Consider the following 26,097-nt stretch of genomic DNA (forward strand, 5'->3'; position numbering starts at 1 on the left):
AAATCGAAAGAAGCTGAGTTTCTGAATCAAGTAAAAGAGAGTCAGAACATTTTTACTGAATTATTGCATAAGTGAGAAATAAACTTTTATCTTGCTAATCCAATGAAATATTGGGATTGTTTTATTATAGCATCTAATATTGCCCTAAGAATAAGTGAGACAAAAGAACAGGAATATTGTGGCTCAGTTAGTAGCAGGTGCTGAAATTAAATATATATGGGCTGTAAGTGACACTAAACAGAGGAAGCCCCTTGGGAAACAAAGGCAATGGCTGGCAATGTCTTTTCATACTGACTAATACACAGGCCATAGGGCCAAAGCACCGCAAAGGGACATCTGCAATGGTAGGTCAGTCAAGGTTGTCAGGCAGTTTGATCGTGTGACCATGTGCAAATACGCATGAACACACATACACACAATTTGAGTATGTATTCTAGAGTCTCAACGTTAAAGTGGGACATAGTTCGCTTCCAAGGCTATCACTGTGATCCAGCAGAAGGATCTGCTCAAGACCACAGAAGTAGTTGTTGTTGGTGGCATCTAGAACGTACTCAGATCTTCAGGTTCCTAGGCTGCTGCTTTCAGTCTCCTCCCCATTCTCTGTGGTTCATCCCGATTTTCTCTTGATAATGCCCGGCATCTGGATAGTCTAGAAATGAGTCTGAGAAGGGGAGAGTTGGGCACAAGTGGATTTCTTGATTTGACATCTATCATTTAATCAACTAAAAGGCATTTTCTCATTTTCAACTTGGTTGCTGGCAGGAGAAAAAGGAAGAGCCTTGAGCCAAGGCCTTCTTCCTACCTGCTCTTTTATGTTGTTTTGCTTTCCTCATCAATCCTGTTGCTCTCTAGTTAAAAACACTTCCGATGCAGTACTTCTTATTCCTGGTGCTGCTTTCTCAACCTAATTTTTGGCCAGAGGTTTAAGCCCAGGCAGAAACTAAAAACCCAGAGTCTAGAGAGAAAAAGTAGAAAAACACCTTCAATATAAGCCAATAACCATTGCGTAGCCTAAAACTTCTCAGACATCCAAGTGGACCGTAGTGCAGATCCACTTACTTTTCCCTCTTGAACTCTGTACTCCAGCAGTGCCGACTGCTGTCACTCTGTGACCCACCATATCCAGTTTCACCCTGAGCCTTTGAGCATGCCATCCCTTCCATGGCTGTCCTTCAACATCAAGCCCTTTCACCAAAGGAAATCACTGTTCATTTGCCCTTCAAGACCCAACTTGAGCTACTTGCTTTGTAAGGACTTTCTCAGTTTGCTTTGCTTTCCATTGTATTACCGTGGCCACTCCTAGAGCACTGATGACAGAGCACTTCTGCTTGTAGCTTGGTGTTTGTAAGCTCTTTTACAACTTCCTCCCCATTATTTAGTGTTGGGAAGCAGCACCATCCATACAATGTGACCCCCCACTCTCCTTTCCTTACTCAAGTTCTTTGACTCAGTAGTAGATACTTAAAGCACAACAAACAATCCATAGGCACCTAGCCACCAAGACCACCTCCTACAAAGACTTTTGTTTTCTGCAACTGGCCCTCTGGGAATAGGGAATTGGCTGTATTTTCTCAATTGAGAATATACATTCAGACAAAAAATAAAAAATAAAAAGGAAGTTCCAGTTAGGTGTGAGGAGTGGAGTTGTGAGCTCATGGATGGGCATCAGGGCTGGTGACTGCCGGGCTACAAATGAAATACCACAGAGGAAATCCCTTGGGAAACAAAGGCAAGGATGGGAAAAACAACATGGTTTCAGGGAGGCGGGGATGGTCTTGGCTCCCGAGGGCTTTCAGACCCCTGTGCCGGATTTCCCTGTCAGGCCATCACAGTACCGCCCCCTCATTTTTCAACTGCTTTAATTGGTTTGTCTCTTATATCTCAAACAGCACTGATTAAAACAAGTTTTACCCCTCCACACACACACACCAGGAATTTCTGGTGGTCAAGAACTATATCTTATTCTTGTTTGTGTTACCAGAATGCAGCTCAATACCTACAAGGTGTGCAAAACATGGTTGCTAAATGAATGGTAGATGTTGAACACATGTTTCTTGTAAATAATTGTGAACACTGTTTTCCTAGCTGGAATCCCATTCCATTCTTCCTTTCTAAAACAAAAAGCTCCTTCCTCTTTATCATCTGAGCTCTTACCACTCATATACTCGAGATTCTTAAAGTCCAGGTTTTGTTAGGTGGCATTTCCCTGAAATATTTTTGTTTAAAAAAGTACCATGTCTGGTTCACTGGTGCCTGAGTGTGAAAGGAAATTGCACCTTCTCTTCAGTCACATCTGCTTCAGAAGAGACCAGGCTAGAATCTTGGACCATTTACTGAAGAAACACAGAGAAAAGCAACCTGTATGTAGAGAGATATAAGTAGAGCTTTTATTTTTTTTTTTAAACCAACCCAATATTTCCACTGGCAACTGCCAACATAACTTGACACGAACACTGTTTCTTTTTTAGTTCATTTTTCTTAAAAAAATGTGTTTAAAATTAAACAGGTTATTTTTTATTTTTCCCCTTAGAAAATGTATTCATGTCAATGCAGAAAGCCTAAAATTCTGTGGGCAGTTGTGTGGTGATGTCATACGTGTGTTTATTTGTGTTTGTGTGTTTTAAAGCCAGATCCTTTCAAAATCCACTGGGAAAAGGTCCATAGGGCATGTCAGTCTCCTTGTCTATAAACCTACAGTCCATGGGATCACAGTGACTAAGATTCTTCTTGCCGGGGGGGCAGGGGGGACGACACCCCACAAGCTGGAAATCAGGAGCTTCATGAGGTTTAAAAACAAGCAGGAACATGGGAGAAATGAGGAGTTCCAGTTCCTATCTTGTGAAAATTCTTTCAAGTTTGGCTCAAGGACCAGGAGAGGTGGAAGAATCCCCTTATTCTTGAATAAATCTCTAAATGCTTGCAATATTTCAAGAAATATAGTCAGCCCTCTTAGTGTAGTGCATAAGGAAACAAGGGGGTGGTACAGCTGACATTTTGCAGAAACACTGACATTTGCAAAGCTGTATAATTTTTTCCCTTAAAGATCTCACTGATTGGACACCTCTTCTCTCCTGCCTCACGAGCAAAGCCAAAGACATTTGAGAAGGCATGTGTATCCCCTTTGTTTGCCCAGCTCCTCTTTGCCATCATATACTATATCAACGTTTGTCCCACAAGCACCCATTTGGTGGGGCTTTCTGCAGGATGATGCACATGAAACACTGAAACAAGACCTGTACAATGGAAAGATGTGGACAAGGAGGACAACTGCTTGTTTTGACTTGATTTCATTGCAAGCAAATAAAGCTCCTCTTGCTCCCCAAGTTGAGCTTACTTCACCCAAGTGTCATCTGTTCTCCAAAAAGCTCAGAGAATAAAGGAGATAGGGGATAGGATCTTATTGAGCCATGCCATGGCTGTGACCTCTTAAGAGTGACAGAGTGTGTCCCTGAAAACCCATGCCTCCATCTGCAGGTGCAGACTTGGAGCTCCTTCATGGCTCCTTTGTCCCTAACTTCAGAAAGAAAATCTTGTGGAAAAACAAAAGCAATCACGATAATGATTACAATGAAAGTGAGAACCCCAAACCAGCCGCATGGGTAGGATTCATTTTCACGCCTTGCCAAGCTGAATGAGAGAATCATATCACATAGGACAGATGGTAGAAGCCCTGCCCCCAAGAAAACAGAGGCAAAGGAACAACTGGAAGGCAAAATAGGAGGAAGAAGGGTCTGACCTTTGCTGTGGGTTTGGGACATGTGCAGGAGGATGGGGTAGAGGTGGATTTGTTGCTGCTGTTGATTTGTATTTAAGGAAATACTTTGGAAGGTGGATGTCTCCTCCATTCTGACTGATTAGGACTTTTTCCAGTGCACTGCCAGGGTCAGGTGAAGTTCCTGGGGTTTGAGCCCTGATGTTCCCTCTCCAGGGCTGCTCAACCTGGAAAGGTCACTGGTGGGGAAATGCCCTTCTCCTAGGAAAAGTCCGAGGCCTGTCCCACTGGAGACTTTGTTCTGCGGCTCAGAACCCCTTGATGTAGCAATAGGCCTCCAGTGTGGCAAAGAGTATGTAGAGGAGCCACAGGCTCACGAAGAGCCACGTTGTGGCAATCTTGCAACCACGAGGGCCACCAAGCTCCCCGCCTAGGTGTGGCCGTCGCCGGTACAAGAGCACACTGATGCATACAAATGCAAAGATGGTGAAAAGCGTGACTGAGAAGGCTAGCGTGCCCGCTGACACATGGAACTCCTGTCCCTGCAGGGCCCAGTAGATGGCGGCCACGGACCAGGCCAGGCCAATACCCAGGAAGACATTGACGGCGTTGCTGCCTGTAACATTGCCAATGGAGGCGTCTGCGTACACATCCTGGAGGGCAGCAGCTTTGCTGGCAAATGTATCTGGAAAAAACAGAGACAAATGGGAGCTGGCGGGAGGCCGAGGTGTGGAGGGTGCATCTTCACATACGACCCAAAGGCAGCTTAGTATAAGAGCTAGAGGCCACTACCAACTCTGCCACTGATGAGCGGTGCCATGTTGGGCACCCACATTATCGGTCGGGGCTTCTTGTTTCTCATTTACAGGAATCCGGAAGATCCCTAAGAGCCATTTTGGTCCAGATACTTAATGAGTGGGTTTATTGTTTTGTTTTGACTATTGTTTCAGTAAGGGAGTTTGCCATTTCATGGTTTCTCCCCAGGGAACTCCGACATCCGTGGAAGCGGCTTAGAGTGGATGCCTAATCGTAGCTGTTGAGTGGCACATGTCCTCACAACACGGACAGTGACTGAGCAGTACCTGTGGACTCAGGGCTGGGCGTTGATGTCTGAGGACAGAGGAAACGCTAGAGAACCAGCATGGGGACATGTAGGGTGAGCTCACTGCAGTCAGTATTGGGATCATGGGACCTTGAAGGATATTTGACATTAGATCCTCGTATAGATTATAGAAATAGGGTTACCACCAGGGATACCCAGCTCAAGCTTTTTATTTCACAGGTCAGGAAAATAAGGACCACGGAATCTATCCAAGGTCACAAAGGAAGTTGGAAAAAGACTTAATCCTAAAACCTTATATAAATTTTCTTCTATAACCACTGACCTACATCCAGAGAGCTTCAGCCAAAGCTATGACAACAGATGCACAGACCATAGCTTAACCTTCCTAAATCCCCAAATGCTGTCAGTTGTTTTCTGAACCAATTGGTAGGACTTGGATATTTTCCAAGCCAACTCCTTTCCCAGCTTGTCTTGACTTACCTCGTCACTGCCAATTTTCTCAGATCTCCTGAGAAAACCACCCTTCCTTGCTTATGACGTTGCATTTTTGCTTCTGATCCTCTGTTATTTCTTTCCACATTTATTCTTTCCCCATATGGGCTCCTTTCTTCTAATGGTTCGGAGAACAGTGATCATCGGGCATCACATCCACCAAACCTTCCCTACATCACCCACCTAATTAATCATCTGACTCCTTTCTACGTGTGCTGAACCTCTCGCAACCCTAATGTACGTAAAATCCCACCTGCACTAGGGTTTTGGGAAAATGTTTCCTTAGAGTGGGACACAGATTCAGTCACTGTCCAGGAGGTATGTGTTCTTGTTACAGGAAGGGATTCCCTTGGTCCAGCCAACATACTCCTCCCTCACCTCCCACGAAAGTTGCCCTTTTGCTTCTCCCTAGGGCAGATGGAGCTGGTGGGAGTTCAGGTCTTAGATGCACTGGAGACAACAAGTGAATTAAGCAAGGAACCTGTTGAGAACCTCTCTGTACCTGCTAACTCCAGTTTGTCATTCAGGCCTGGCTTTCATATAACTTCTCTCAGAAGTCATCCCTGACCCCAGCCTTGCCCCATCTTCCTGTTTTAAAGTTTTTCTTCATCAAGATGAAGAAATCAGAATCATCAAGATGAGTTTAATTAAAGCATCCAAGTGTGCTCTCCTAGATTATAAACTTGGGGTCCAGAAGGAAACATGTCTGTCTTGCTTCTCAGAATAATCCTAGCAACTAACATAATACTGTATGAGACCTAAGTGGAGCTCAGTAAATGTTTGCCATAAATTAATTAATTAGTGGCCACACCTTTTGTCTCTGGGTGCTTATGAGAAAATAAAAAGTAGGTAATGCATCATAGGAAAGGACAAGGCTCACTAAGCTTTCTCTGCCCATCCTGCTAGGAGACACATTGTTCTCACGGGTATCCACACAAGTGGAGGAGGCCAAGAATGCTTGTAGTATTTCTGCAGTGACATCTACAAGCAGGCTAATCTTTAGCCTCTCAGAGATTGCCAGTAATAAGTGGAAAAACAGTATTCATATATTTTGTCCCATCAATTAACATAATGCATAGATTGAGAAATTGGACCACTGACTGGGAAGGTAGTTTAGCCTCTGTGGACCTGAGTTTTTCATCTGTCGTGTAGGGATAATGACTTCCCCTATTTAATAGAACTTGAGTGAGTATCGAAGGGATCAAACATGTAAGCTGTTCAGCATACACAGTGTCTGTCACATAAATGCATCCAGGAAATGTTGGATAGCAATATTAATACCAGTAATCTCTTTGACTTTTGTTCACTGTAAGAGCAGAGGTTCTCTTCAGTGCAAACTGAGATGATGAAGAAGATGAGGAAGAGTGAAGGGATCATTTTAACCGGGTAATATGCTTTTTACAAGATAGAGCACCTCCCACTCTCACCTGGCACAGAGGTGCCAAATGCTACGAAAACAACAGCGGTGACGGAATCCTTGAGACCAATGGTGCAGCCGAAGTGGGAGGCCAGGTCTCCGATGATGGCGGTGAGCATGCCAATGATGAGGATGGAGACAACGAAGCAGGCCCAGCCATGGCAGTACTCTGTAGGGGGCACACAGGCAAACAGCACCTTCCAGAAGACAGTCAGGAAATGCATGACATAGTCAAAGCAGGATGGCAGCCTCTCCTCCCCTGATTCATCTTCATCCTCATCCCCTGCTGGAGATAAAATAAAAAGACCGAGGAAGAACAGCAACATCAGATCCTCCTCAAGCACAAGAAAGTCAAGTCTATGCCAATGTGCAGACATTACGGCCCCCAGCTCACTCTCGGCAACCGATAAGGCACAGGGCATGGGTACTAAAAAAAGAGCTGGGAAATGGGAAACGATCTGACTATTGGCCAGTCTGAATGCAGGGCACCAAGTGAGTATGAGAAAGAGAGGGCAGGAAAACAAGGTAGAGAGACAGAGGTTAAGCGATGGGCAAGAGAACATACAAAAGACAGATAGTGGAGGAGAAAGGAAGGAGGCCAGAGCAAGCTGTATATTATTGCCTAGGTAACAAAGAAAAACAAAACCCCCCAAATTGCCTATGTGCTTCTTTTTCATTGGGTGTCAACAGGGCTCCTCTTGAATTTTATGACCTGGTGCTGCAATACCATCCCGATTTTGGTCATTATCCATCCCCAGAGGGATGGCTGTCTCCCAGACCCTGCAGGAGTTAGCGCCATCCTCCAAATCTCCCACAAGACACAGTGGGGCTTGGACCTGACTCCCTGCCAGGCAACACTGGCAGAGGTGCCCATTCAGTGGCCCAGAAGAAAGGCTGTGCAGAGGCTCCCTGGTACACTGTCAAGGGCAACCTCTGTGGTGCTTTGCCATAAAGAAGCTGGTTGCGAAAGGGCCGAAGTCAGGAATCTGAGTTCTAATTCCAACTTCGATATTTAGAAAATTTGTAACTGGGGTACATTTTTCTATTGTTTCTCAGCCTTAGTTCCCTTATTTCTAAAAGGAGTTTGTTAGGTTATGTGGCCTACATTCCGTTTACTGTCCCTTGAGAGACAGTTTCAGGTCATCGCAGGGGTCTAGAAGGACTGATGTGAAAGTGGGGTGGCAGCAGTGGCAGCAGCGAACCTTTCCTCCTGACTGTACTTTGCTCTGGCTCTGGGGCATTGGGGATGTGACCCTGTGGGTTGCTATGACAACAAAACCTTATGAAAGAAACACAAGGCCAGTAGTGCTCAGCAGTACAAGGGGGCCTCGGTGTTGCTGATGGGTAATATAAGAGGGACCATTCAGTCCCATTCCAATATATCTGCAGGCCTCTGGGACCTACCCTGTGCTGTGGGTCACTGTGGAGAGACTTGTGTCATAAGAGAGATTTGGAATTATCCAGGGCAGAGATTTGTCAGAGTCAGTGCAAATCATTTTGCAAATTCCTGGCCCCCAAAACTCTAAATCAGAATCCCCCCATTTTAAAGAAGAAAGAGACCAAGTTAATGAGAGACAGGAATGATGGAGACCAGAATTTATTGCATACATATTTTACACCTGACTGTACCTTTCTACTTTTCTAAGAAAGCTAGCTGTAGCTCCCATTCTGGATAAGGGCATGGGGAATAGAGAAGATAATTGCTCCAGTACACACAGCAGAACCAGGACTTGGAGCCAGACATATGCACAAGTAAACCACAATTCTTTTGTTAATCCACAAGTCTCTTCCAATGTGACCTAGTGAAATAGTTGAACATCTAGTACTAGAGCCAGGAAGACTGGACGTGGAGCTCTCCCAGGAATGGAGCCCTGATAGGCCCCTGCTCTTCCCTCTTGGGGACTGCCTGCTTTTCCTGGCAAAGCCATCTTGAGACTCTTCTTACCTGCACTCACAGTGATTGCCGCCATGAACTGGTCCCTCCAGGAATGGGTCCCTACAACCATGGCCAGGTTTGTCTTCTTGATCAGTTTGTCCACTGTAGTCTGTCAGGGAAAGAAAAGCTTGGAATCATGGGGTTAGAATGCTCAGAACCAATGAAGAGTCTGGTGCTTCAAAGGAATGAATGGTACCCTGGATTCCAAGGGTTCTGAAATTTATGCTATGCTCTGGGACAATCTCACTTCTTTGGTTGTAGTACATGACCTTGGATATTGAGAGTAACAAAACAGAGAATAAGGATACGATGTCAATAATCCTTGCTTTGCAGTAGTCAGTTTTAGTATATTTGTCTTTAAAATGCAGTTAAAAATTGTGATGATACATCTAGGGTACCCTATATTATTTTTCTTCATAATATCTCTAGCATACAAATGGCCAGCACTATTTGTAACATGTTACAAGTGGGGAAACTGAGACCTGGGGTGGGTAGGTGATTTCTTCAGTTTTGACTTCACATATTCAGTGATGAACCTGAATAAAACCTCAGGTTTTCTGGCCCCATCATGCTAATTAGTCTATTATTCAATTAGATCTCACTAGAGGCCTGACCTTGAACTCATAGGATTCTTCAATGATGACCTCTAGTTTGGGGTGTTCACCCAATACTGGCTTTCCCATTTCTGCTATCCTCTTGGCCTCCTCTTCCTCCACAGTCAGCTTCCTGTCTGTAACTTCTGCAACAAAAGAAAGTCAGACTAGCTTTAGTACCATTTCCATTCCCTAGAAATACAAAGCTCTGGTTGTCAGACACAGGCAATGGATACAAAGCTAACATCTTGGGAATGAAGATCCCGTGTGTTATTTGGTGCCGCTTATATGGCATAGTGAATACTTTATGAAACTTAGACCTGGAGAGGGTCCTTGTAGGCCTGGACAAGCATTCTTTTTTTCTGTTGTTTACCTGCATGGGAAACCCAACCCAAAGACCCCCTCAAGAAACTGCAGCACCAAGTGAAGTTCACAAACCATTCAGTGAGATATTGGGCAGCTATTAAGAAAAGCCAACTCTCTTGACTTTAACTGTTTTGAACTGTTGGATCCGATTGGTTGTCCAACCATTTTATGTAATAGTTTTTGGAGGAACATTTATCTAAAAGGAATGTCTACTGCTGCATATTAACATTTGTTTCCAACACTGTTGGTGCTATTTTCTCTATAAAGGAGGAAAAGGGATATCTATATTTCATACAAGTGAATATAATCCTCACAGCGAGAAACTTGGAAGATTTCCCCAAGAAACTTCATGATGTACCAACAAGAGATCTCAGGATTTCTGTAAAACTCAGGTACATTTCTTCTGCAGCACAAATACTTGTTCAAAAACCAAAATAAAAGAGAGTTCTTCCTTTACTTTCTTCTGAGGCATTATCTCTGTCCTTCAGCATCATGCCAGTGGCCCTTTCTCATGTTGAACAGACAGACAGATACTTTTTCTGCTTCAGCTGGTGAGTCCATTTTAAGACCACTTTGCTGTGAGACATGTTTTCTGGATTAGAGTGAAATAGATATTGAATCTTTTTATTCCCCTTTGATTAGAAAATCGCTTTTGGCAGGCTGTTTCTTTCAGAGCTCATTTAAACATCTTCCCATCCAAGTCCACATTCTCCCATGCAATTAATTCTTTTATTCGACTCCTTAATTGCTTTCATTCCACACAGTAAACCTCCCAGAGGATTCCTCTAGTCCTTGGATCATCTCAAGGACAAAATGGGTCAGAGGCCAAGAAGGTCTTCTTTCCTTCCTACCAGGGAGATTAGTGAAGTGAGGGGAGGGCTGAGACTCAAGCTCTTGAGGTTGCAAAGAAAGGAATTCACTGAAAAGTCTGTAATCCAAGGGTGTGAGTTACAAGACAGCGAATCTTCTGTATTATACAATGATTTTCTCAGTTGAGCTGAATGAAAATGGGATGAGAATGTACAGACTCTGAGCTCACTGTTTTTTTCTCAGTGTTTCTGGCACCAAGCGAAGGAGGCAATCCCAAACGGGTGGGGAGCTGTCCGTGGTGCTACTCCTCTTCAGCATTGGTGGCCACTTTTGGAAACAACTATTTCTCAAGGTCAGCGGATACCCTCTAGCAGCCTAACTTCATTTAGTTCATTGACTCTGATTCTCTGATTAGTTAGTTCTTTTTGTTTGTTTTGGTACCAGGCATCGAGCTCAGGTCCTTGTGTTTGCCGAGGCTGGTGGTGGAACCACTGAACTAAATCCCGGTCTCCCGATTAATCAGTTCTTAATATAAATCTGAGTGCATCTACGGTTCTGGCTATGTATGAAGCCAGCAAACCTAGAAACCAGGCTGCAAGGCACTCTGGGAAAAAGCCCTTAGAAAAAGATGCAGAGATTCCTTAAAAGAATGGGGTAATCTTTTCCTCTACATGCAGGTTTTGGCACCATAACAATGCCCATCTTAGCAGTGACAGTGTCATTCCACTCTTCCTTCCCTGGCTCCCCCTCTGTCATACTTTACATGTGTCACAAGAACCTTATCCAATATAATGAGCTCTCCAGTGACATATAAATGTACCAGTCTAACCTTTTGACTAGCTATCAATCTAGCACTATATCCATCTGGCAGGATATTGATCTACCTACTGACCTGTCCACCCCTGTGGTGACAGTCAGTTTTCCATCTAGCTTCCTGCAAAAATCTCTTTGACAAATAACCAATCTTTGGGTTTCCCACAGTCTCACAGAGGCACTCTGTATATATATGCTAATTCACCGATTTCACATGCTTTTACATAAACTCTGATTTAATGTCTTAGTTTGGCAGGAACTCCTGCCTTTTTCTATTTTTGTCATACTGGTGGATTTAAATTCAGATTGAGTTAATTTCTTGAAAGAACATTATATCTCAAATTTAAAACTATGGTGACTCTGATCATGTGACTCCTTAGAATTGCAAGAAGAGAAAAAAATGACAGGTGATCTTGACATGACTGACTAAACAAACTCTCAGTTCAAGGACTAGGGAGGGAGGAAAAGGGGGAGGGGGAGAGAGAGAGAGAAAGAGAATATGGATAGAGTGGAAGGCTGAATAAATACTGGAAGAACAAAGCGCTTGCCAGGCCTGACGGGCTATGTTGTGAATGCCTGCAGGCAGCCTCACGAAGAGGTGGGATGATGCATCCGGGGTTCTCATGCCAAAGCCCCTGAACTTGGTTGGGTTGCTCAGCAGAAATGCATTTATTTTATGTCTTTTAATACCATGTGTTGTTAGTTATGTCCTCCTAGCCTCCTAGTAAAGTTAAGATAAAGATTGGAGATTCCCAGTAGAATTAAAACCTAATCAAGTTCTCCTAAATTAAAGATTTACAGATTGAAAGATCTAGAAAAACACAACCCTCACTTTATGTGAAAATGATAAAGAAGCTTAAATTGAATCACAACCTTTTTTGGTGTGGTGGTGGTGGTGGTGGTGGTGTGTGTGTGTGTGTGTGTGTGTGTGTGTGTGATGACTGAATACCAATGAACTCTGTAAGAGATTTTCCTGTTCAATGACCTTAAAGTTTTTTTTCTATGTTGAAAGAACTGATGAAATGTAAGATATTCTTTTAAAATATACTGAAACTGTCCTGTAGCCCCTGCTCTGTCTGCATCAAGAGTGATAGTATTGTCAGATATGGGGAAATGCTTTCCCATCTGCTCATGAAGTTGGATACTGTTGGTGATTGGTTTCTATGAATGCAAACATACTCTCAAAGTAGGTGTATATGCTACACAGAATCTAGATTCTGCATGAGAATCTCTCTAAAACAAATTCTCTAAAATGTCTATTTCCAGCCAGAACCTTGCCTTCACCTCCCTTCTTGTTGTTCATGGCATATGTGCCTTTAAGAATCAGTGGCAAATGAACTAAAATTATAGCACTTTAGGTTTCATCTGTGATGAGATAGAAGATCTCCAGAAGCAGTAAAGTTCCAGATTCTTTAAAAATTGCTTTTCATGTTCTTACAGCAGTGCTTGTTATTATTTACCCCTGGATTTCCTGAGATCAGTATATTCTTGTAGATCTCATCACTATCCTGTTAAAAGATTCCAGATCTGGCTGTCACTCTTTTCCCCAAAGCATAAGATGCAGATGAATTAAAATGAAGTTCTTAATTCTATGTCTTATGCAGGTCTTAAGTCTATGACCCACCAGTTTCTTGATAAGTTTCATTTATCTTCTTGGTCCCTGATCCTAGAAAGGATCAGCTATATATCTCAGAAATACCCAGTCAGAGAAATGACATTCAAGTTGTCTATTTCCTGACAATTAGTTCATGTGGGGGATACAAGTCTCCCAGTCTTTGGGAGAACTTGTCAGGTTAACTTGAACCTACAGTAATTATTAAGTAATTTAAGGGACATTGATCTTAAGCCACACAATAGAACTGGCAAGAACTGGAAAAGAGGGGAGACACCTCTTACCTGGAGATAACAGGAGCGCTGTTTGCAAATGGATACCAGACAAGGGGAAGAGAAAAGGAAAGAACATTAAGGTCCCATCTTGAAAGTGTCTCCAGGATTTGTGGTTGCTGACACAGAAAGACAGCAGGGAGCTTAGTAGGTGAGAATTCAGAAAAACATGCAAAAAGCAGCATTTGTAGCATGCATAGTAGTGGAAGCAACAAGATGTGTAAGCAGCTGGCAAGGCCACTGAGCAGTTAGGAGAGTTATTATCATACCTTCCTTGTAACCACACAAGCAAGGGTGGAGGAATGAGGATAGGGGAACCAAGGGGGTGGGACAGAGACTGAGTTGGTCTCTCATGATTCATTCTGGTAAGGAGTGAGAATCCACTTGTCAGAAGACTACGGAAGTTGCAGCTCTACTAGAGTAATTGGCTTATCAGTGGCAAAGCATGACCATAGGGTTTGAATGGGAGTGCAGGGCACCAGGTAGTAGTGTGCAGGAGTGGAGTTCATGACTCCTATTCCTAACTTCACAATCAAATGGTGCTCTGCTTCCCAGTGCCCATGTTTCCATGGCTACAAATGGTGTCCTCACTGCCACTCTGGTCAGAACTTTGATTTCCCTTAAAGGAATGATTTAGAGAAAAGGGAGGATCTGCAGAGTGTTTGCCTTGAATGGTCTCTGTCATTTTTGTAGATATTTCCCAGAGTCCAAAACCATGGACTCCTACTGTTTCCTGTCACCAGTCCCTTGCAACTTCAGAGTGCTGAATGAAGGTTGTTTTTGTTGTTGGTGGTTTTTTTGTTTTGTTTTGTATTTTTTGCTATTTATTTTGGCAATTGTCTTTCTGTAGACCTTATAATGTTGCATCTCTGGGTGGTGGTCTTTTTGTTCCAGAAAGGGCAAGCATAATCAGAATTCAGATACAATGGAATGGAAAGACTGTTACACCAAGAGCAATACAGAGATGAGAGATGACAGATGCAAGATCTCTAAATGGATGGACTGGAAAATTGAGTCAAAGATGAACTCAACACAGGTTATCCATGGCCCCTGAATTTGTATTTATGCTAAACTCTTTTAGACTTCAGGGTTAAAAAGAGTTCTTTTGACATACCATATTTTCATATTCATTGCATTAGTATAGCCTCTCACTCCTTAGCATTCTGGAAATACTTTGCTATATAGTCCTGCTATCATTGGTAAAAGGTGGGGATTGACAAGGAGAGAGTATGGGTATATGAGTATGGGATGTCTGTGATTTTTTTTCTTGGAATCTCTAGGAATACAATTTAGGCCTAGGTTCCATCATCTCATATTCATGGCCACTGAAGATGCTTGTGGATCCAGAATCTTTGTGGTACATAAGCAGGTGGTCAGCACTTGATTTCTTCTGGTATCTTCTATCTAGAATTCCAAGGAGGAGATGGGTCAGTGTATCTCTTCGCTACATTGAGATAGATGATAGACAGATAGATAGATAGACAGACAGGCAGACAGACAGAGAGATAGGCAAATAGTGCATCAGTGGCAAGAGAGCTCATTCAGCCTTCTCCTATGGGTCTGCATGGCAAGTTCTTTCTTGGCCCCCAGGACCAGTTGAGACTGGAGATCCCAACAGATTAGTGCACTATGGCCAAACGAGGTCAGCTGTTCCAAAAATGTCCAGATGCCCTGGTTTTCACTTGGCTTATGCCCAGAACAGTGAGAAGGCCTGCTGTCAGCTAGAATTGCATCATTCTCTGGTCACCATCTCCATGAACCTGAGGTTTCTTTCCTGCTATACAGTTATATACTGGTCTGTGAGATCCAGGAAGGCCAACAGAGTGCCACAATACCTCGAGGGTGTTTTTTGTTTGTTTGTTTGTTTTTTTTTTTTCCTGCTGCTGCTGCTGCTAAGGGAAGCCAGAGCGGAACTTTCCCCTGTATTGATCTGGGTCAGATGAGAGTCATTTATCCCTGTTTCTATACTCCAGGGGCAAGCAGGAAAGAATATAACTATGAATAATAAGAAAGTACCTAGAACTTGTAAGGATGAGCTCCTGGATGTGGACAGAGAATAAAATACATTATTTTAGTAATAGAATTTCCCTTTCCCAACTAAAGATTTCCAGCATCCAGGGCCAGACCTAACAGCCCAACATCACTGCTCTCAGAAATCTACTTTAAGGCTCCTGGACTTACTCCACTCTGGGACAACTATATTTTCCATTCATTATTCTCCTTTTTCCCTACCTCAGATTGTCCAGAGCTGTCATATCACCTCTGAAGTCTGTTTTGTTTGCCAAGAATAGAGTTTCCTATTCCAAATCCAGTCTTTTTAAAAAATACAATTGTCATTTTGACCATGCAGAGACTGTTTTGTTCTGAATGCTTAAGACTCTCCCATATAGCAGTGATAATGAAAAACAATTTCCACAGTACTGTCTCTCACTCTGAGAACAGCAGGGAATTCTGCAAATCAGGATGTGTTTTCATTTGATTCTGAGTCTAGACAATCAGGTTTTATGACCTTTTACCTTATGGTCTGATGTCAATTCCTGGGAAGAATTGCAGAAACTAAAAATTAACCCTCTAGACCACAGAGCAGGAAGAAAATTAACAGATTTCTTATTGGTGGTTTCCATCTTGATTCTTGCAGAAGATATGGGATTATATTATACAGAAAGCATGCTGAAATCCTTGTGTTCTCATCTACTTTCTCCCACAGGACTAGGCTCACCAGGGATTTGCTAACATCTGCTTGGACAAATAATTCATCTCAAATAACGGAAGGTCTCCTCAAAAGGGGTATTCAAAATTGACCAGGTCTCTTGAAGAGCACAAGGCTTATGTGAGGTTGCTCTCTGTCCTGATGCTTTGGGAGGGGTTTAGGAGATGCAGAAAAGACCCCTTTCACTAGTAGAATAAAAGCATGTATGGACTTCTAATTGATTTCTCCCATCTTTGCAGCACTTTCATCTGCACCTAAGTAGTGGGGATCATGGAATTGATAATGCTAGCTTCCAGTGGTCTCCTCTTGCCAACCATTCATGAAGATACAGAGTAAATGCACAAGCAAGGTGGGACAGGTAGCTAAGGTGGGGCAGGTGCTAAGACAAATTCTGAGAATATTCGTGGTGGCAGGAACTGGAAGATTGGCCGGAATACAATTTGAGAAGAAATGGGACAAGAAATACTCTCTTCTGAGATTCTTTAGTCATCAGGCTGATGGCAACATCTGATTAAGTAGCCAAGAAGAAGAGGAGCAATGGAAAATAGAGTTTCTGCCCTTCAAACAGCAGATGTACTCAAACCAGTGTGGGAAGAGAATGGCTCCGCTCTGAAGGTAGTCTCCAGCAGATGATGAAAACTGGCCAATCAGACAAATCAAAGAAGACCTGCAGAGGAGCCTTGAAGTGTCATTGAGGGACCTGTTAGATCTGCCAGCCTTAGGCTGCTTCCTGCCATGTGAGTGCAAAGCAGTTGTAGAACTATCACTCTTGTAGATAAACAGGTAGATTTCACCACTTTGTTCTCCATGAGGCTCTCAGCAGTGTCTCTCTCCTGACAAAGAGCATGAAGGTCCTCCTTTTCATATATCCCAAGAGCAGTCTCTCCCATTGCCGTATCTGTTTTTCCAACACTTTCAAATTAGTGGTTTCTAATAATTCTCTTCAGGAGAAGAAATCCTTCCTCACTTATACCCTGGTTGCAAAATAATCAGTACCTTAGGGATGAACACTGATAGCTATGTTGAGATGCATGCCCTAAGGAAGGAGGAGAGGAGGCCACTTCTCTAGTCTGGAAGGAGGGGCGTCTTGGGCTCCGAGCAGTATCTTCACTTGGAGATGCTGAGCAAAGGCAAGTGCCATGAACCATCAGTCAGCTGCCTCCGATAGCTGTCTCTCAGTGACCAGCACCGACTACACCTTGCAGAGGCATTTCCACTGGAAAGCTCACGAGGCAATACTCTGGGCCTGTCCAGCATCAGTCTTTCTTTCTTTTTTCTCCCAGTGCCCACCATCCAGAGGAATTCCTGTAGTTGGCATTACTTCTTTCCTCTTGCAGACTCTCACTGTGGAGGTTGCATTATCTCAAAGTAACCTGAATAAGGTACTTTGCCTTGGACCATGAAGAAGGGCAGGATGGGGTCGATGAGATGCTAAGGGGAAGATGAGCAGCTCAGGGCTCCAGGTTGCAGGACTCCCTTCAGGAGACTGCCCTCTCTTGGAGAGCTCTCAGAAGCTGTGGCCTCTGACAACTGGCTGACATTCCTCCTCATGCGTGGTCTCTTCAACTGGGAAGTAGCTGGATGATACACTTACCTCCACGAAGGGCAGAGGAGCCTATGGGTCACTCTGCAAGTGAATAGCTTTCCAAGCATTCAAGAGAGGTTGAGGAATGCAGTGGAAAACCGTCAAAGCATTGTAGCAACATGGGTCCCCCCTCCATCCCCAATCCTTCCACATTTAATCCCAGCTAGAGAATGAGGAGTTGCAGGGAACAAAGGCAGAGAAGGGGCACAGGCATGCAACTCATCACATTCCTTTCTTTTTCTTCTCCTCCCCAACCACTAGGGAGTTTTCACATTTATAAACTGCTGCAGGGGGCATACAGGGTAGGGGAAAGTGCAGAGGAGAGTAGTAATTGGACAATTGTAGTGCAACACAGAAGTAACCATTGGGGTAACAAGGAATCAAGGTTACAGTGCAGGAAAAGGAGGAATTTGGAAATAAACTATGACTAAAAAGGCAGAGATGATACCGAAACAGGGTGAGAGCGAGAATACAGGGGGGAAGAATAAAAAAGTTGGTTGGTCAAAAGGAGAAAGGAGGAGAAGGAGAAGAAAAGCGGGGGAGAGAAATAATAGAGTTGCCTTTTAAAAAAATTATTTTCCAGTTTATAATTTTTTTCTTTCTTTCTCTTTTCTTTGGCTTGTTGTTTTGTTTTTAAAGAATCTCACACCTGATATTCCACGTTCCATCCATTTCGGTTCACCAAGGACAATGAAGAAATTCTCTTGCCTTTCGTATTCCTCCTCATCTACTATTTTAACCCTTATGGTTTTCCTGTAGGGACAACAAGAGAGAGAGTGTGTCGACTGGGTAGGCAGGTTGGTTGGTACCCTGGAGCACAACCTTTGAAATCATTCCTCACCACACGTGGCACATGCAGCCCCATCCCACAATGGGGGCCTTTGACAGGACTATGGTGGATTGTGTTGTTCTGTATGAAAAATAGTCTTCGCTTTTCTGGTCTCCTTGGCCATCGGTGTTCTTATAGGTGAGGGGGAAAGGGAGCCAGGAAGTAAGGACAGGTGGGCAAAGGAAGGGAGGCAGGAGGACAGGAAGGACTTGGGAAGGAAGATTGGGGTGATGTAGGGAGGAGTTATTTTAGATCCTGCTGTTGGTCAGTAAGAAGTAAGTCAGGCAGCACACTCCACTGGGTGTCACATGGTAACAGTAGCATTTCTTTGAGCAACAGGTAAACCGTCTACTCACTGGGAATGACCCAGAGCCCTTCTGAACAGGAAATGTATCAGTGGAACACAGGGCTTGAGTGCCTTCTTTGTGTCTGTACCCACTTCTCACACAAACCTCATAAAGAAAATTAAATGGAAATCATTTATGAGGAAGGAAATCTGGAGAGATAAAGAGAGAGAGGAGGAAAGAAGAAGAGAGGCAGAATTCCATTATTTTTCTCATGCTTTGTCTCGTAGGGGGCTTCAGTGGTGGCAGTAAGTATTAATCATCTGTCCCCTGCTGGCTTCCTAAATGCTGGTTCCCCTGGGCTTGGGGCACCGTGATGGAGGTCGCTGCTCATCTTAACAGAACACTGTTTTTTCCAAACAGATCACCCAAGGAGGTAGTTTTTTTGAAAGTCACTCCTCTCCAAGGCCTGGCTGGCTGTTGGCTCAGGCTACAGCCACATGGAGGGGATGCTGTGTGGTGACTCCTCCTGGTCCATCATGCAGTGGTGGCCGGCAGGTCCTAGGAGGGAGTGAGCTGGGGTTGTTTTCTGGTGTGTGTGTGTGTGTGTGTGTGTGTGTGTGAAAAACTCTCAAAGAACCAAGTGCATGAACAGATGGCTTCCTCAGATGCTTTGATTTTTGCTGCATCATTCTGGAGACGAGTCCTGCTTTGCCATCAATAAAGTAGTAAACTGACCTGAACTGGTTTGTTTGGCACAGTTCTTGTGCATTTGTGGTGTGTGTGTGTGTGTGTGTGTGTGTGTATGTGTGTGTGTGTGTGTGTGTATTTTACAAGTACTTTTTTTGGCCACCTTTTGAATGCTTCTTGGACACGTTTTATACCCTGCTTAGTAAACAGAATTCTGCCTCCCTTCCTCCCTCACTGATTTCTGAGGCTCTAGATATGGGACACTGGAGATGTCTACAATATATGACACAGGGACTCTGCAGTGGAATGGGAACAGGTTTCTCCAAACCCATGCATGGCCCTGGACTAGAGGGACATGACTGATGGCTCAGCCAAGGGAATGTGCCTCCAAACTAGCAGCACCCTAAACAGGATGGTCTCTCTGTGGGGTGAACAAGGCCACTTACATTGAAGGCACCACCTCTGTCCACTCTGAGAAGTCCTATGGACTTGCTGGAAAGCTGGCCTCGAGGTCAGAGTCTTCTCTCCTACTATCCTAATTCTGCCCCCACACCCTGTGAAGGTGCTCTTTATAAGGACAGTAGAGTAAGACAGGCAGGTCTTTGACTGGGACCTAGAGCTCAAACCTGTATTTTCAGTTGTCAAGGCCTGGGACAGAAATAAGCCTTGATAAAGTAGGGATGTGTATAAGATGGCCCCTGAGGCCTGATTTTGAGAGAGGGATGAACCATGATTCAAATACATTGATTTTCAACTTCATGGGACTGTAAGTTTATCCCTGGGAATAACTGCCCCATGGAAATCTGCACTTGATCTATTCTCTAGTGCTGCCTTCTGTCTGGTTCTATGTTAGCTGGCTTTTTCTCTTCTGTGTACAAAGCTGAGAGTTTCATGTTCCATACTCTAGGTTGTAGCCTCTCTCTCTCTCTCTCTCTCTCTCTCTCTCTAACTCTTCACTCCCCAAAACACTGCCATTGGTTCTTGAGCATCCCTCATGGATACCATGTGACAGGTTGGCAGGTGTTAGGACAGAGCTGGGAGCAGAGATTGGAGAAAGGAGAAGGAGAAATAAAAGAAAGCAAGAGGAAAAGAGAACAGAAAAAGTGGATCAGAGAGGTAGAAGACAAAAGGAGTAGAGAGAAGCAGATTGGAGAAAGAAGGAAACAGAAGAGGAAAAAAGAATGTTAATGTTAGTGTGGAGGACAGGGTACTACACCTTTCTGAAAACTCATATCCACCATGCGGGGGCCCATCATCTCAATGAAGTAATTCTTGTTTTTCTTATACTCCTCATCATCAATTACCTTGATGTGAACTGTTTTGCTGTGGATGGAAAAATAAGTATCATAAGCAAGAAGCCGAGTAGGGACAAGCTAGCTGGGAGAAGGAACAGGAAGAAAAGCCAACAGCGGAGATCTAGCGAGGCCCAAGGGTGCCCTGTAGCACATGGGCATGGAGGAGAGTGGCTGCCCAGGCCCCCTCCAGTCTCAGTGGCCTCCTCCTGGGCTTCGTGTGGCTTCTTGGCAGGGCCGTACTTGAAGGCTGGAGAGAGATGAGGCTTCACAGTCCAAGACTCAAGGTTCTAATCGTGGACTGCCGTGTGCTCTTGCACAAATAATTTAACTGATACACAAATAGAATGGATAATGCTTTCACCATCTCAGGGTAGTTATGAGGGCAATCAAACAATGCACAGTCCCCGCTTATCCATGACAGATACGTTATAAGACCTCAGGGGAAAATACATGCTCTATTTTTTCCTACATGCACCCATGAAAATGTTTAATTTTATATTAGTCACAATAAGACATTAACAACAACCAATAATAAAATAGGACAATTCTAACATACTACAATAAAAGTTATTTAAAACTTATAAGTTGTTTATTTCTGGAGTCCTCTCTTTGCCATGGGCAACCAGAACAGTTGATAAGGGAATATTACTGTACACATGTCAAAGCTCAGGGCTTAAGGCCCACCCATAATGTTTGAGTCCTTCTCCTTTGCTTTTAAGACAAGGAAGAATTTTTTTACTCTCAGTCAGCTGATGTTGATTTAAAACACTTAAATAAGGATCGAAATGTATAATTGATAATGTGAAATAGGAAGAAAAGGTCTAAAGGGGCAGAAGGAATGGGAGAGGTCGGGGAAAGGAAAGAAGGGAAAAGAAAAAATGTGAGAAAAGGAAAAAATGGAAACAAAGTCTCTGTAAATAGGGAGGGGTGAAGGGGGTGAAGGGAGAGCAGGGGAATCGGGAAAAAATAACCAAGATACGTCATGTAAGGGTACAAGTTCCCAATGATGACTATAACTGTAACTGTATTGTCTGCCTAAAATGTACCAATAAACTTAATGAAAAAAAAAAAACTTATGTTCTGAAAGGGACAGAAAGAGAGGGACACATGGGCCTATGGGAATCTCGCCCAGAAACAGCAGAATTTGTCTCTTTCTGTATGGCAGGGGAGCCAGGAGGACTGCTCAACTCCTGTCACACATTCTGCTAGTTCAGGAGAGGCCTCAAAGACAGCTGACACTGTTTCCAAACAAGCTTTTGCCATCATGGTGCACACTGGGGGACCACATTAACTTTAGTGCACTTGGGACCGTGATTGTTTCCAAGCCCTGTAGTGATTTCAGCGATTTCAAATGTGTCACTTTGTGCGTTGAAAAGTATTATTTTGTTAAACTCAATGAGGAAAAAGAAGTATTATTTTGTTAATGTAAATACTTGAAAATAGAAACTGACTAAAGTAATCCCATTTTGTCTTTCTTCTTTTTAAAAAATATTAATAGCCAAGAGAAGGAAGGGAGAGGGAAAGCAAAAAGGATCAAGATGTGACGTGAATGTATCAATTCCCCAGTATGAATGAATGTATGATGTATTGCAAACACATACTTCAAAAGAATTCTACTAGTTGCTTTAAAAACAGAAGCAGACCCAGGCCTCTCTCCAATTTTTGCTTAACTGGAGGACCTCCCGGGGCCTGACCCCAGCCAAGATGTTGTGGCCTCTCCTGGGGAGTGACGGAAGGGTGTGCAGCTGAACCTTCTGCAGCAATGGGCATGAGGAGACCCAGTGGCAGCCCTGGTCTGCACCGCCAGGCGTTCCCTGTCCACACTCCACTCCCGAGTCCTTTGTAGGGTAGACTGAGGCCTTCAGCTCTTCTTTGTAATGCAGGAATATCTTTACAGTATAACTTGGGGTAGCCTCTCTGCTCTCCTACACAGTTCTGGCCGGACATCTACAGAGCCTTCGTCGTCCACGTCATCCACACTGCAAATCCCGCCGAATCAGACCTGATTCATCGCTTCTGAAGTGAATGTAACACAGTTACATACTAGCACACCCTGGTCCCCACTGTCTGACTGATTACAGAAACAAAGACTCCACCCTCATCCCTTCCCAGACCCATCCTGGTCACAGAAAGCCCTGGCTGGGCACCACGGGCAGCATGACTGTGCATCCGGGAAAGCCACGGCACTTTGGCTTTCCTTCCTCTGAATGGAGACTGAAATCTCTCCTCTACCCCTCTCCAACTGTGAGACCATGGGCAGCTTGCTAAAGTTCTCCAAGTCTCCTATAAAATGGAACAGTAATATCCACTTCATGGTGTTCTTAAGCTGAGATAAGGCATAGATATCCCTTAGCAGGATGTGTAACCTCTTTTAAGTGTTTAAAAAATAGCAACCATTACTACTAAGAGTAATAACCACCCCAGTGTGGTAGTTTGAGAGTAGTACGTAATAGAACCTTATCTCCAGCCAGTAAGTCAGAAAATCAGGGGAAATCCATAAATAAAATCGGTGACTCAGGAGGCAGTATAGGCTAGAAACAGAAGGGTTCAAGAAAGGGCTGGATAAAACAGGATGACAGATCCCAAGGAGGTCATCAGAGGGCTTGGAGTGTTAGGAGTGGTGATAGGCCGTGCCTCTCTCTCCTTCTCAAATTCTGGCCTCTGCTTCTGTCAGTGACCAGCTTAAGCCGCAGAGACCATGTGTCAGATGACACAGCAGGGTTGGGGCTTCTTTTGGTGTTCAGTGAACATCTTAGTTGAGGAGGAGAGACACAGGACAGGCATGAATCACAGCAATGGGATTCAGGTGGGCCAGGGGACGTGCCTGTGGGGTGAGCGGGGCAGACATAGTGTGGGATTCCCCCACTGAGGTTGTTCACAGCCAAGGGTCACATCTGTCTGGACTTAAGGTGTTACCCTGCCTGGAAGCTGAAGAAATTCCTTCCAACTCCTAAAAACTGGGGAAGTTCTCACTTCTGCTGAAGTCCCTGCCGCAAAGAGGCTGTACTAACATTTAAATTGAGTACAAGTCACACTAGTCAGTCTTGAGTTCCCTTTCCAAGCCCATTCTCCCCATTTCAGTCAACAGCACCGGCATCGACCAAACAGCTCAAAGCCCTAAATGGTGAATGACTCCGATTCCTCTCTTTCCCTCATCTGTCCTCCTCTCCTTCCCGCTTGGCCCCCAGCCTGTCACGTTCCCCTCTTCGACCGAGGTCAGAGCACCACTGCCTCTCACGTGAACTGCTGCAGCTCCCTAAAAGGTTTTGCTCTCGTTCTTCAATCCCTGTCCTACATCGCAGCCAGTGTTGTGGATGAAAAGCGCAGCCTAGGTCCTGCCACGCTCCTGCAGTGGGGATGGATGCTGAGCCCTCACCACGGCCGGGGGAGCTTGCGTGGATCGGCTGCTCTTGACCTCTTTCATCTCTTTCACCATGAGCTCTCCTTGCTCTGGGTCCCAGGCAGTGAATTTCCTGTGCCTCCGGTCAGGGGCTTCTCCATTCAAGGGTGCTGCTATTGCTGTTTCCTCGGCCTGGGATGCTATTCAGCCAATTCTGCACTTATCCTCATCCGTTGGACCCTCTCATAAACATCTACTCAGAGAAGACTTCTACGGCCACCTTACCTCAAGGACACCCTTCCCCAGCATAGGCCATGTTCTATTACCTTACTCCATCTGCTCGCAACTGGTCCACTAACCATGCTTGAAGTTAGCTGAGGAGTAACCTAGTTACTATCTGCCCCCTTTTTTGTCTAAACCCCACAAGGACAGGGGACATGTCTGTCTTGTCACTGCAGCCCTAGTGCCCAGCATAGTGTTTGGCACAAAGGAGGCCCTCAGTTCAGGACTTGCTGAGTGACTACTGGTGAATTTCTAACATACCTGGGGCTTCTGAAATGAATCTATTCTTTTTTGCAGCAAAAATATGTTATGAGGGACAAACTATTTTGAAGGCTACTTTGATGATATTATGGATTCTCAGGGAGAACAAACTGGCTGGACGCTTGCTATCAACCAACCTAGGCCCGCAGCTTACTTAATGTACTACATTTGTCTCCTCTGTGTAAGATCATTCCAACAGGCAGGAACTAACTCGCTCGCTGTCTCAGGTGAGGATTCGCGAATTCTACAGCCTCTATTCTCAATGCCTCCTTTCAGCTCAGTGGCTGGGATTAGCATGGGGGCCCACGAAGCTCTTCCTTGGTCTAGCAATGTAGTCAGAGTTTGTGGGGCCTGCACCAGCCGAAGGAGGAACAGACGTACAAGGCGCTCCTAGCTCAGACCTGTGTGAACCTCTTGGAAAAGAAGCTCCCAGGAGATCTCCCTTCAACAGTGCAGAGGGCTTTAGGAAAACCATTCCTAGGTGAACTGGCTGGCCTCTCAGAACCTTCTTCGGTGCTGAGGACACCCGATCCCCAGTCAGGCCCTGTCTTCTCAGGGTGCTACAAAGAAGGGACCAGTTCTCCTTAACTGTTGAGTCCCTTCAGAATGAAAGGGCAGGAAACATTTGTTTAGTTGGATGAATGAGGGGCACTCCATGAGTTTCACTTCATACAGAAACACTGCTTCTGGCACCACGAGAGAGCTTTCTAGTTACATCTTTACTTCTGCTGTTAATATAAGTATTATTATTATTATTATTACTTCCACTTTAAAGATAAGAAAATAGGGCCAGGGACTTAGCTCAGTGGTTCTGCTGCCTGCCTCACAAGCGCAAGGTCCTGAGTTTGAACCCTGGTACCAATTAAGAAAAGAAGGAACAAGTGCTCAGGGAGGTTAAATAAATTTCAGTCACACAGCTAACAAGCAGCAGTACTGGGTTTTAACGTGTGTCCCTGTTCATCTGACAGCTTATTTCTTACAGTTAGGTGGGCAAGCTCGGAGTGCCTTTCCCAAGCTGCTGCAGCCACGTGGAGGAAGCATGGGAGCCCCCACTCCCTGCATGGAAATCCAGGTAGTACAGGCAGTACTAAGCATCTATCCCTGCACCACACTGTGAGGAGGTGGCTCCCGAACCCTTCAGCTTGCCCATGCTAGGAATACAGGTAACCTCTGATTTGGAGCCAGCCAACCACGGACCAAATCTCCTGGCACCATTTAAACTTCTTCTCCTTTATGCTGTGCACATTGGGTATCACGTCTCAATGATAAGAAGCTGACTAAAAGGGCCAGAAGAATCCAGAATCTACTATTCAATTTAATTTGCTAATATTTTACAGTGCTTACCTTTTTCTAGACATGTTTCTAAACACTTCACTAATATTAAGCAATTTAAACCTCACCACAAACTCGAGAAGTAGGTATGGGCCAGTGTTATTCTTTCTGGATATATTATTGCTTTTAATCTTCATTAAAACCCATAAAGCAGGTACAACCTTTATCTCTACTTCCACAGATGAGGTACCAGAGGGCCAGAGAAGTTAAGAGCCTCACTCAAGGTCAAAGCTAAAGAAGTGGCAGAGCTGGGATTTAAACACCACAATGTGGCTCTAAAGACTGTGTTGGTAAGCCAGGCATGGTGGTGCATGCCTGTAATCCCAGCACTCAGGAGGCTGAGGCAGGAGGATCACTGTGAGTTCGAGACCAGCCTGGGCTACATAGTGGGTTCCAGGTCAGT

At 44.4% G+C, this 26,097-nt stretch overlaps 1 protein-coding gene across 6 annotated transcripts in view; it reads right to left on the reverse strand.

Moving 5' to 3' along the window:
* Positions 1 to 1,769: 1,769 nt before the first annotated feature.
* Slc8a3 (solute carrier family 8 member A3) overlaps positions 1,770 to 26,097 on the reverse strand; it is a 151,948-nt gene continuing 127,620 nt past the window's right edge. For 4 of the 6 annotated variants that reach the window (XM_033766782.1, XM_033766784.1, XM_033766783.1 and 1 more), the window contains 6 exons: positions 20,401 to 20,507; positions 13,099 to 13,116; positions 9,235 to 9,359; positions 8,630 to 8,729; positions 6,695 to 6,970; positions 1,770 to 4,397 (listed from right to left, as the gene is read on the reverse strand). In XM_033766782.1, the coding sequence (XP_033622673.1) occupies positions 4,021 to 4,397; positions 6,695 to 6,970; positions 8,630 to 8,729; positions 9,235 to 9,359; positions 13,099 to 13,116; positions 20,401 to 20,507 (1,003 nt within the window). In that variant the 3' untranslated portion in view covers positions 1,770 to 4,020. Of the gene's footprint in view, positions 4,398 to 6,694; positions 6,971 to 8,629; positions 8,730 to 9,234; positions 9,360 to 13,098; positions 13,117 to 18,030; positions 18,135 to 20,400; positions 20,508 to 26,097 lie in introns of all 6 variants that reach the window. The other 2 variants (XM_010645375.3, XM_033766785.1) reach the window with 2 other exon arrangements.

The sequence above is a fragment of the Fukomys damarensis genome, unplaced genomic scaffold (genome assembly GCF_012274545.1).
Source record: "Fukomys damarensis isolate Sample0158 unplaced genomic scaffold, DMR_v1.0_HiC HiC_scaffold_21, whole genome shotgun sequence".
Classification (NCBI taxonomy): domain Eukaryota; kingdom Metazoa; phylum Chordata; class Mammalia; order Rodentia; family Bathyergidae; genus Fukomys; species Fukomys damarensis.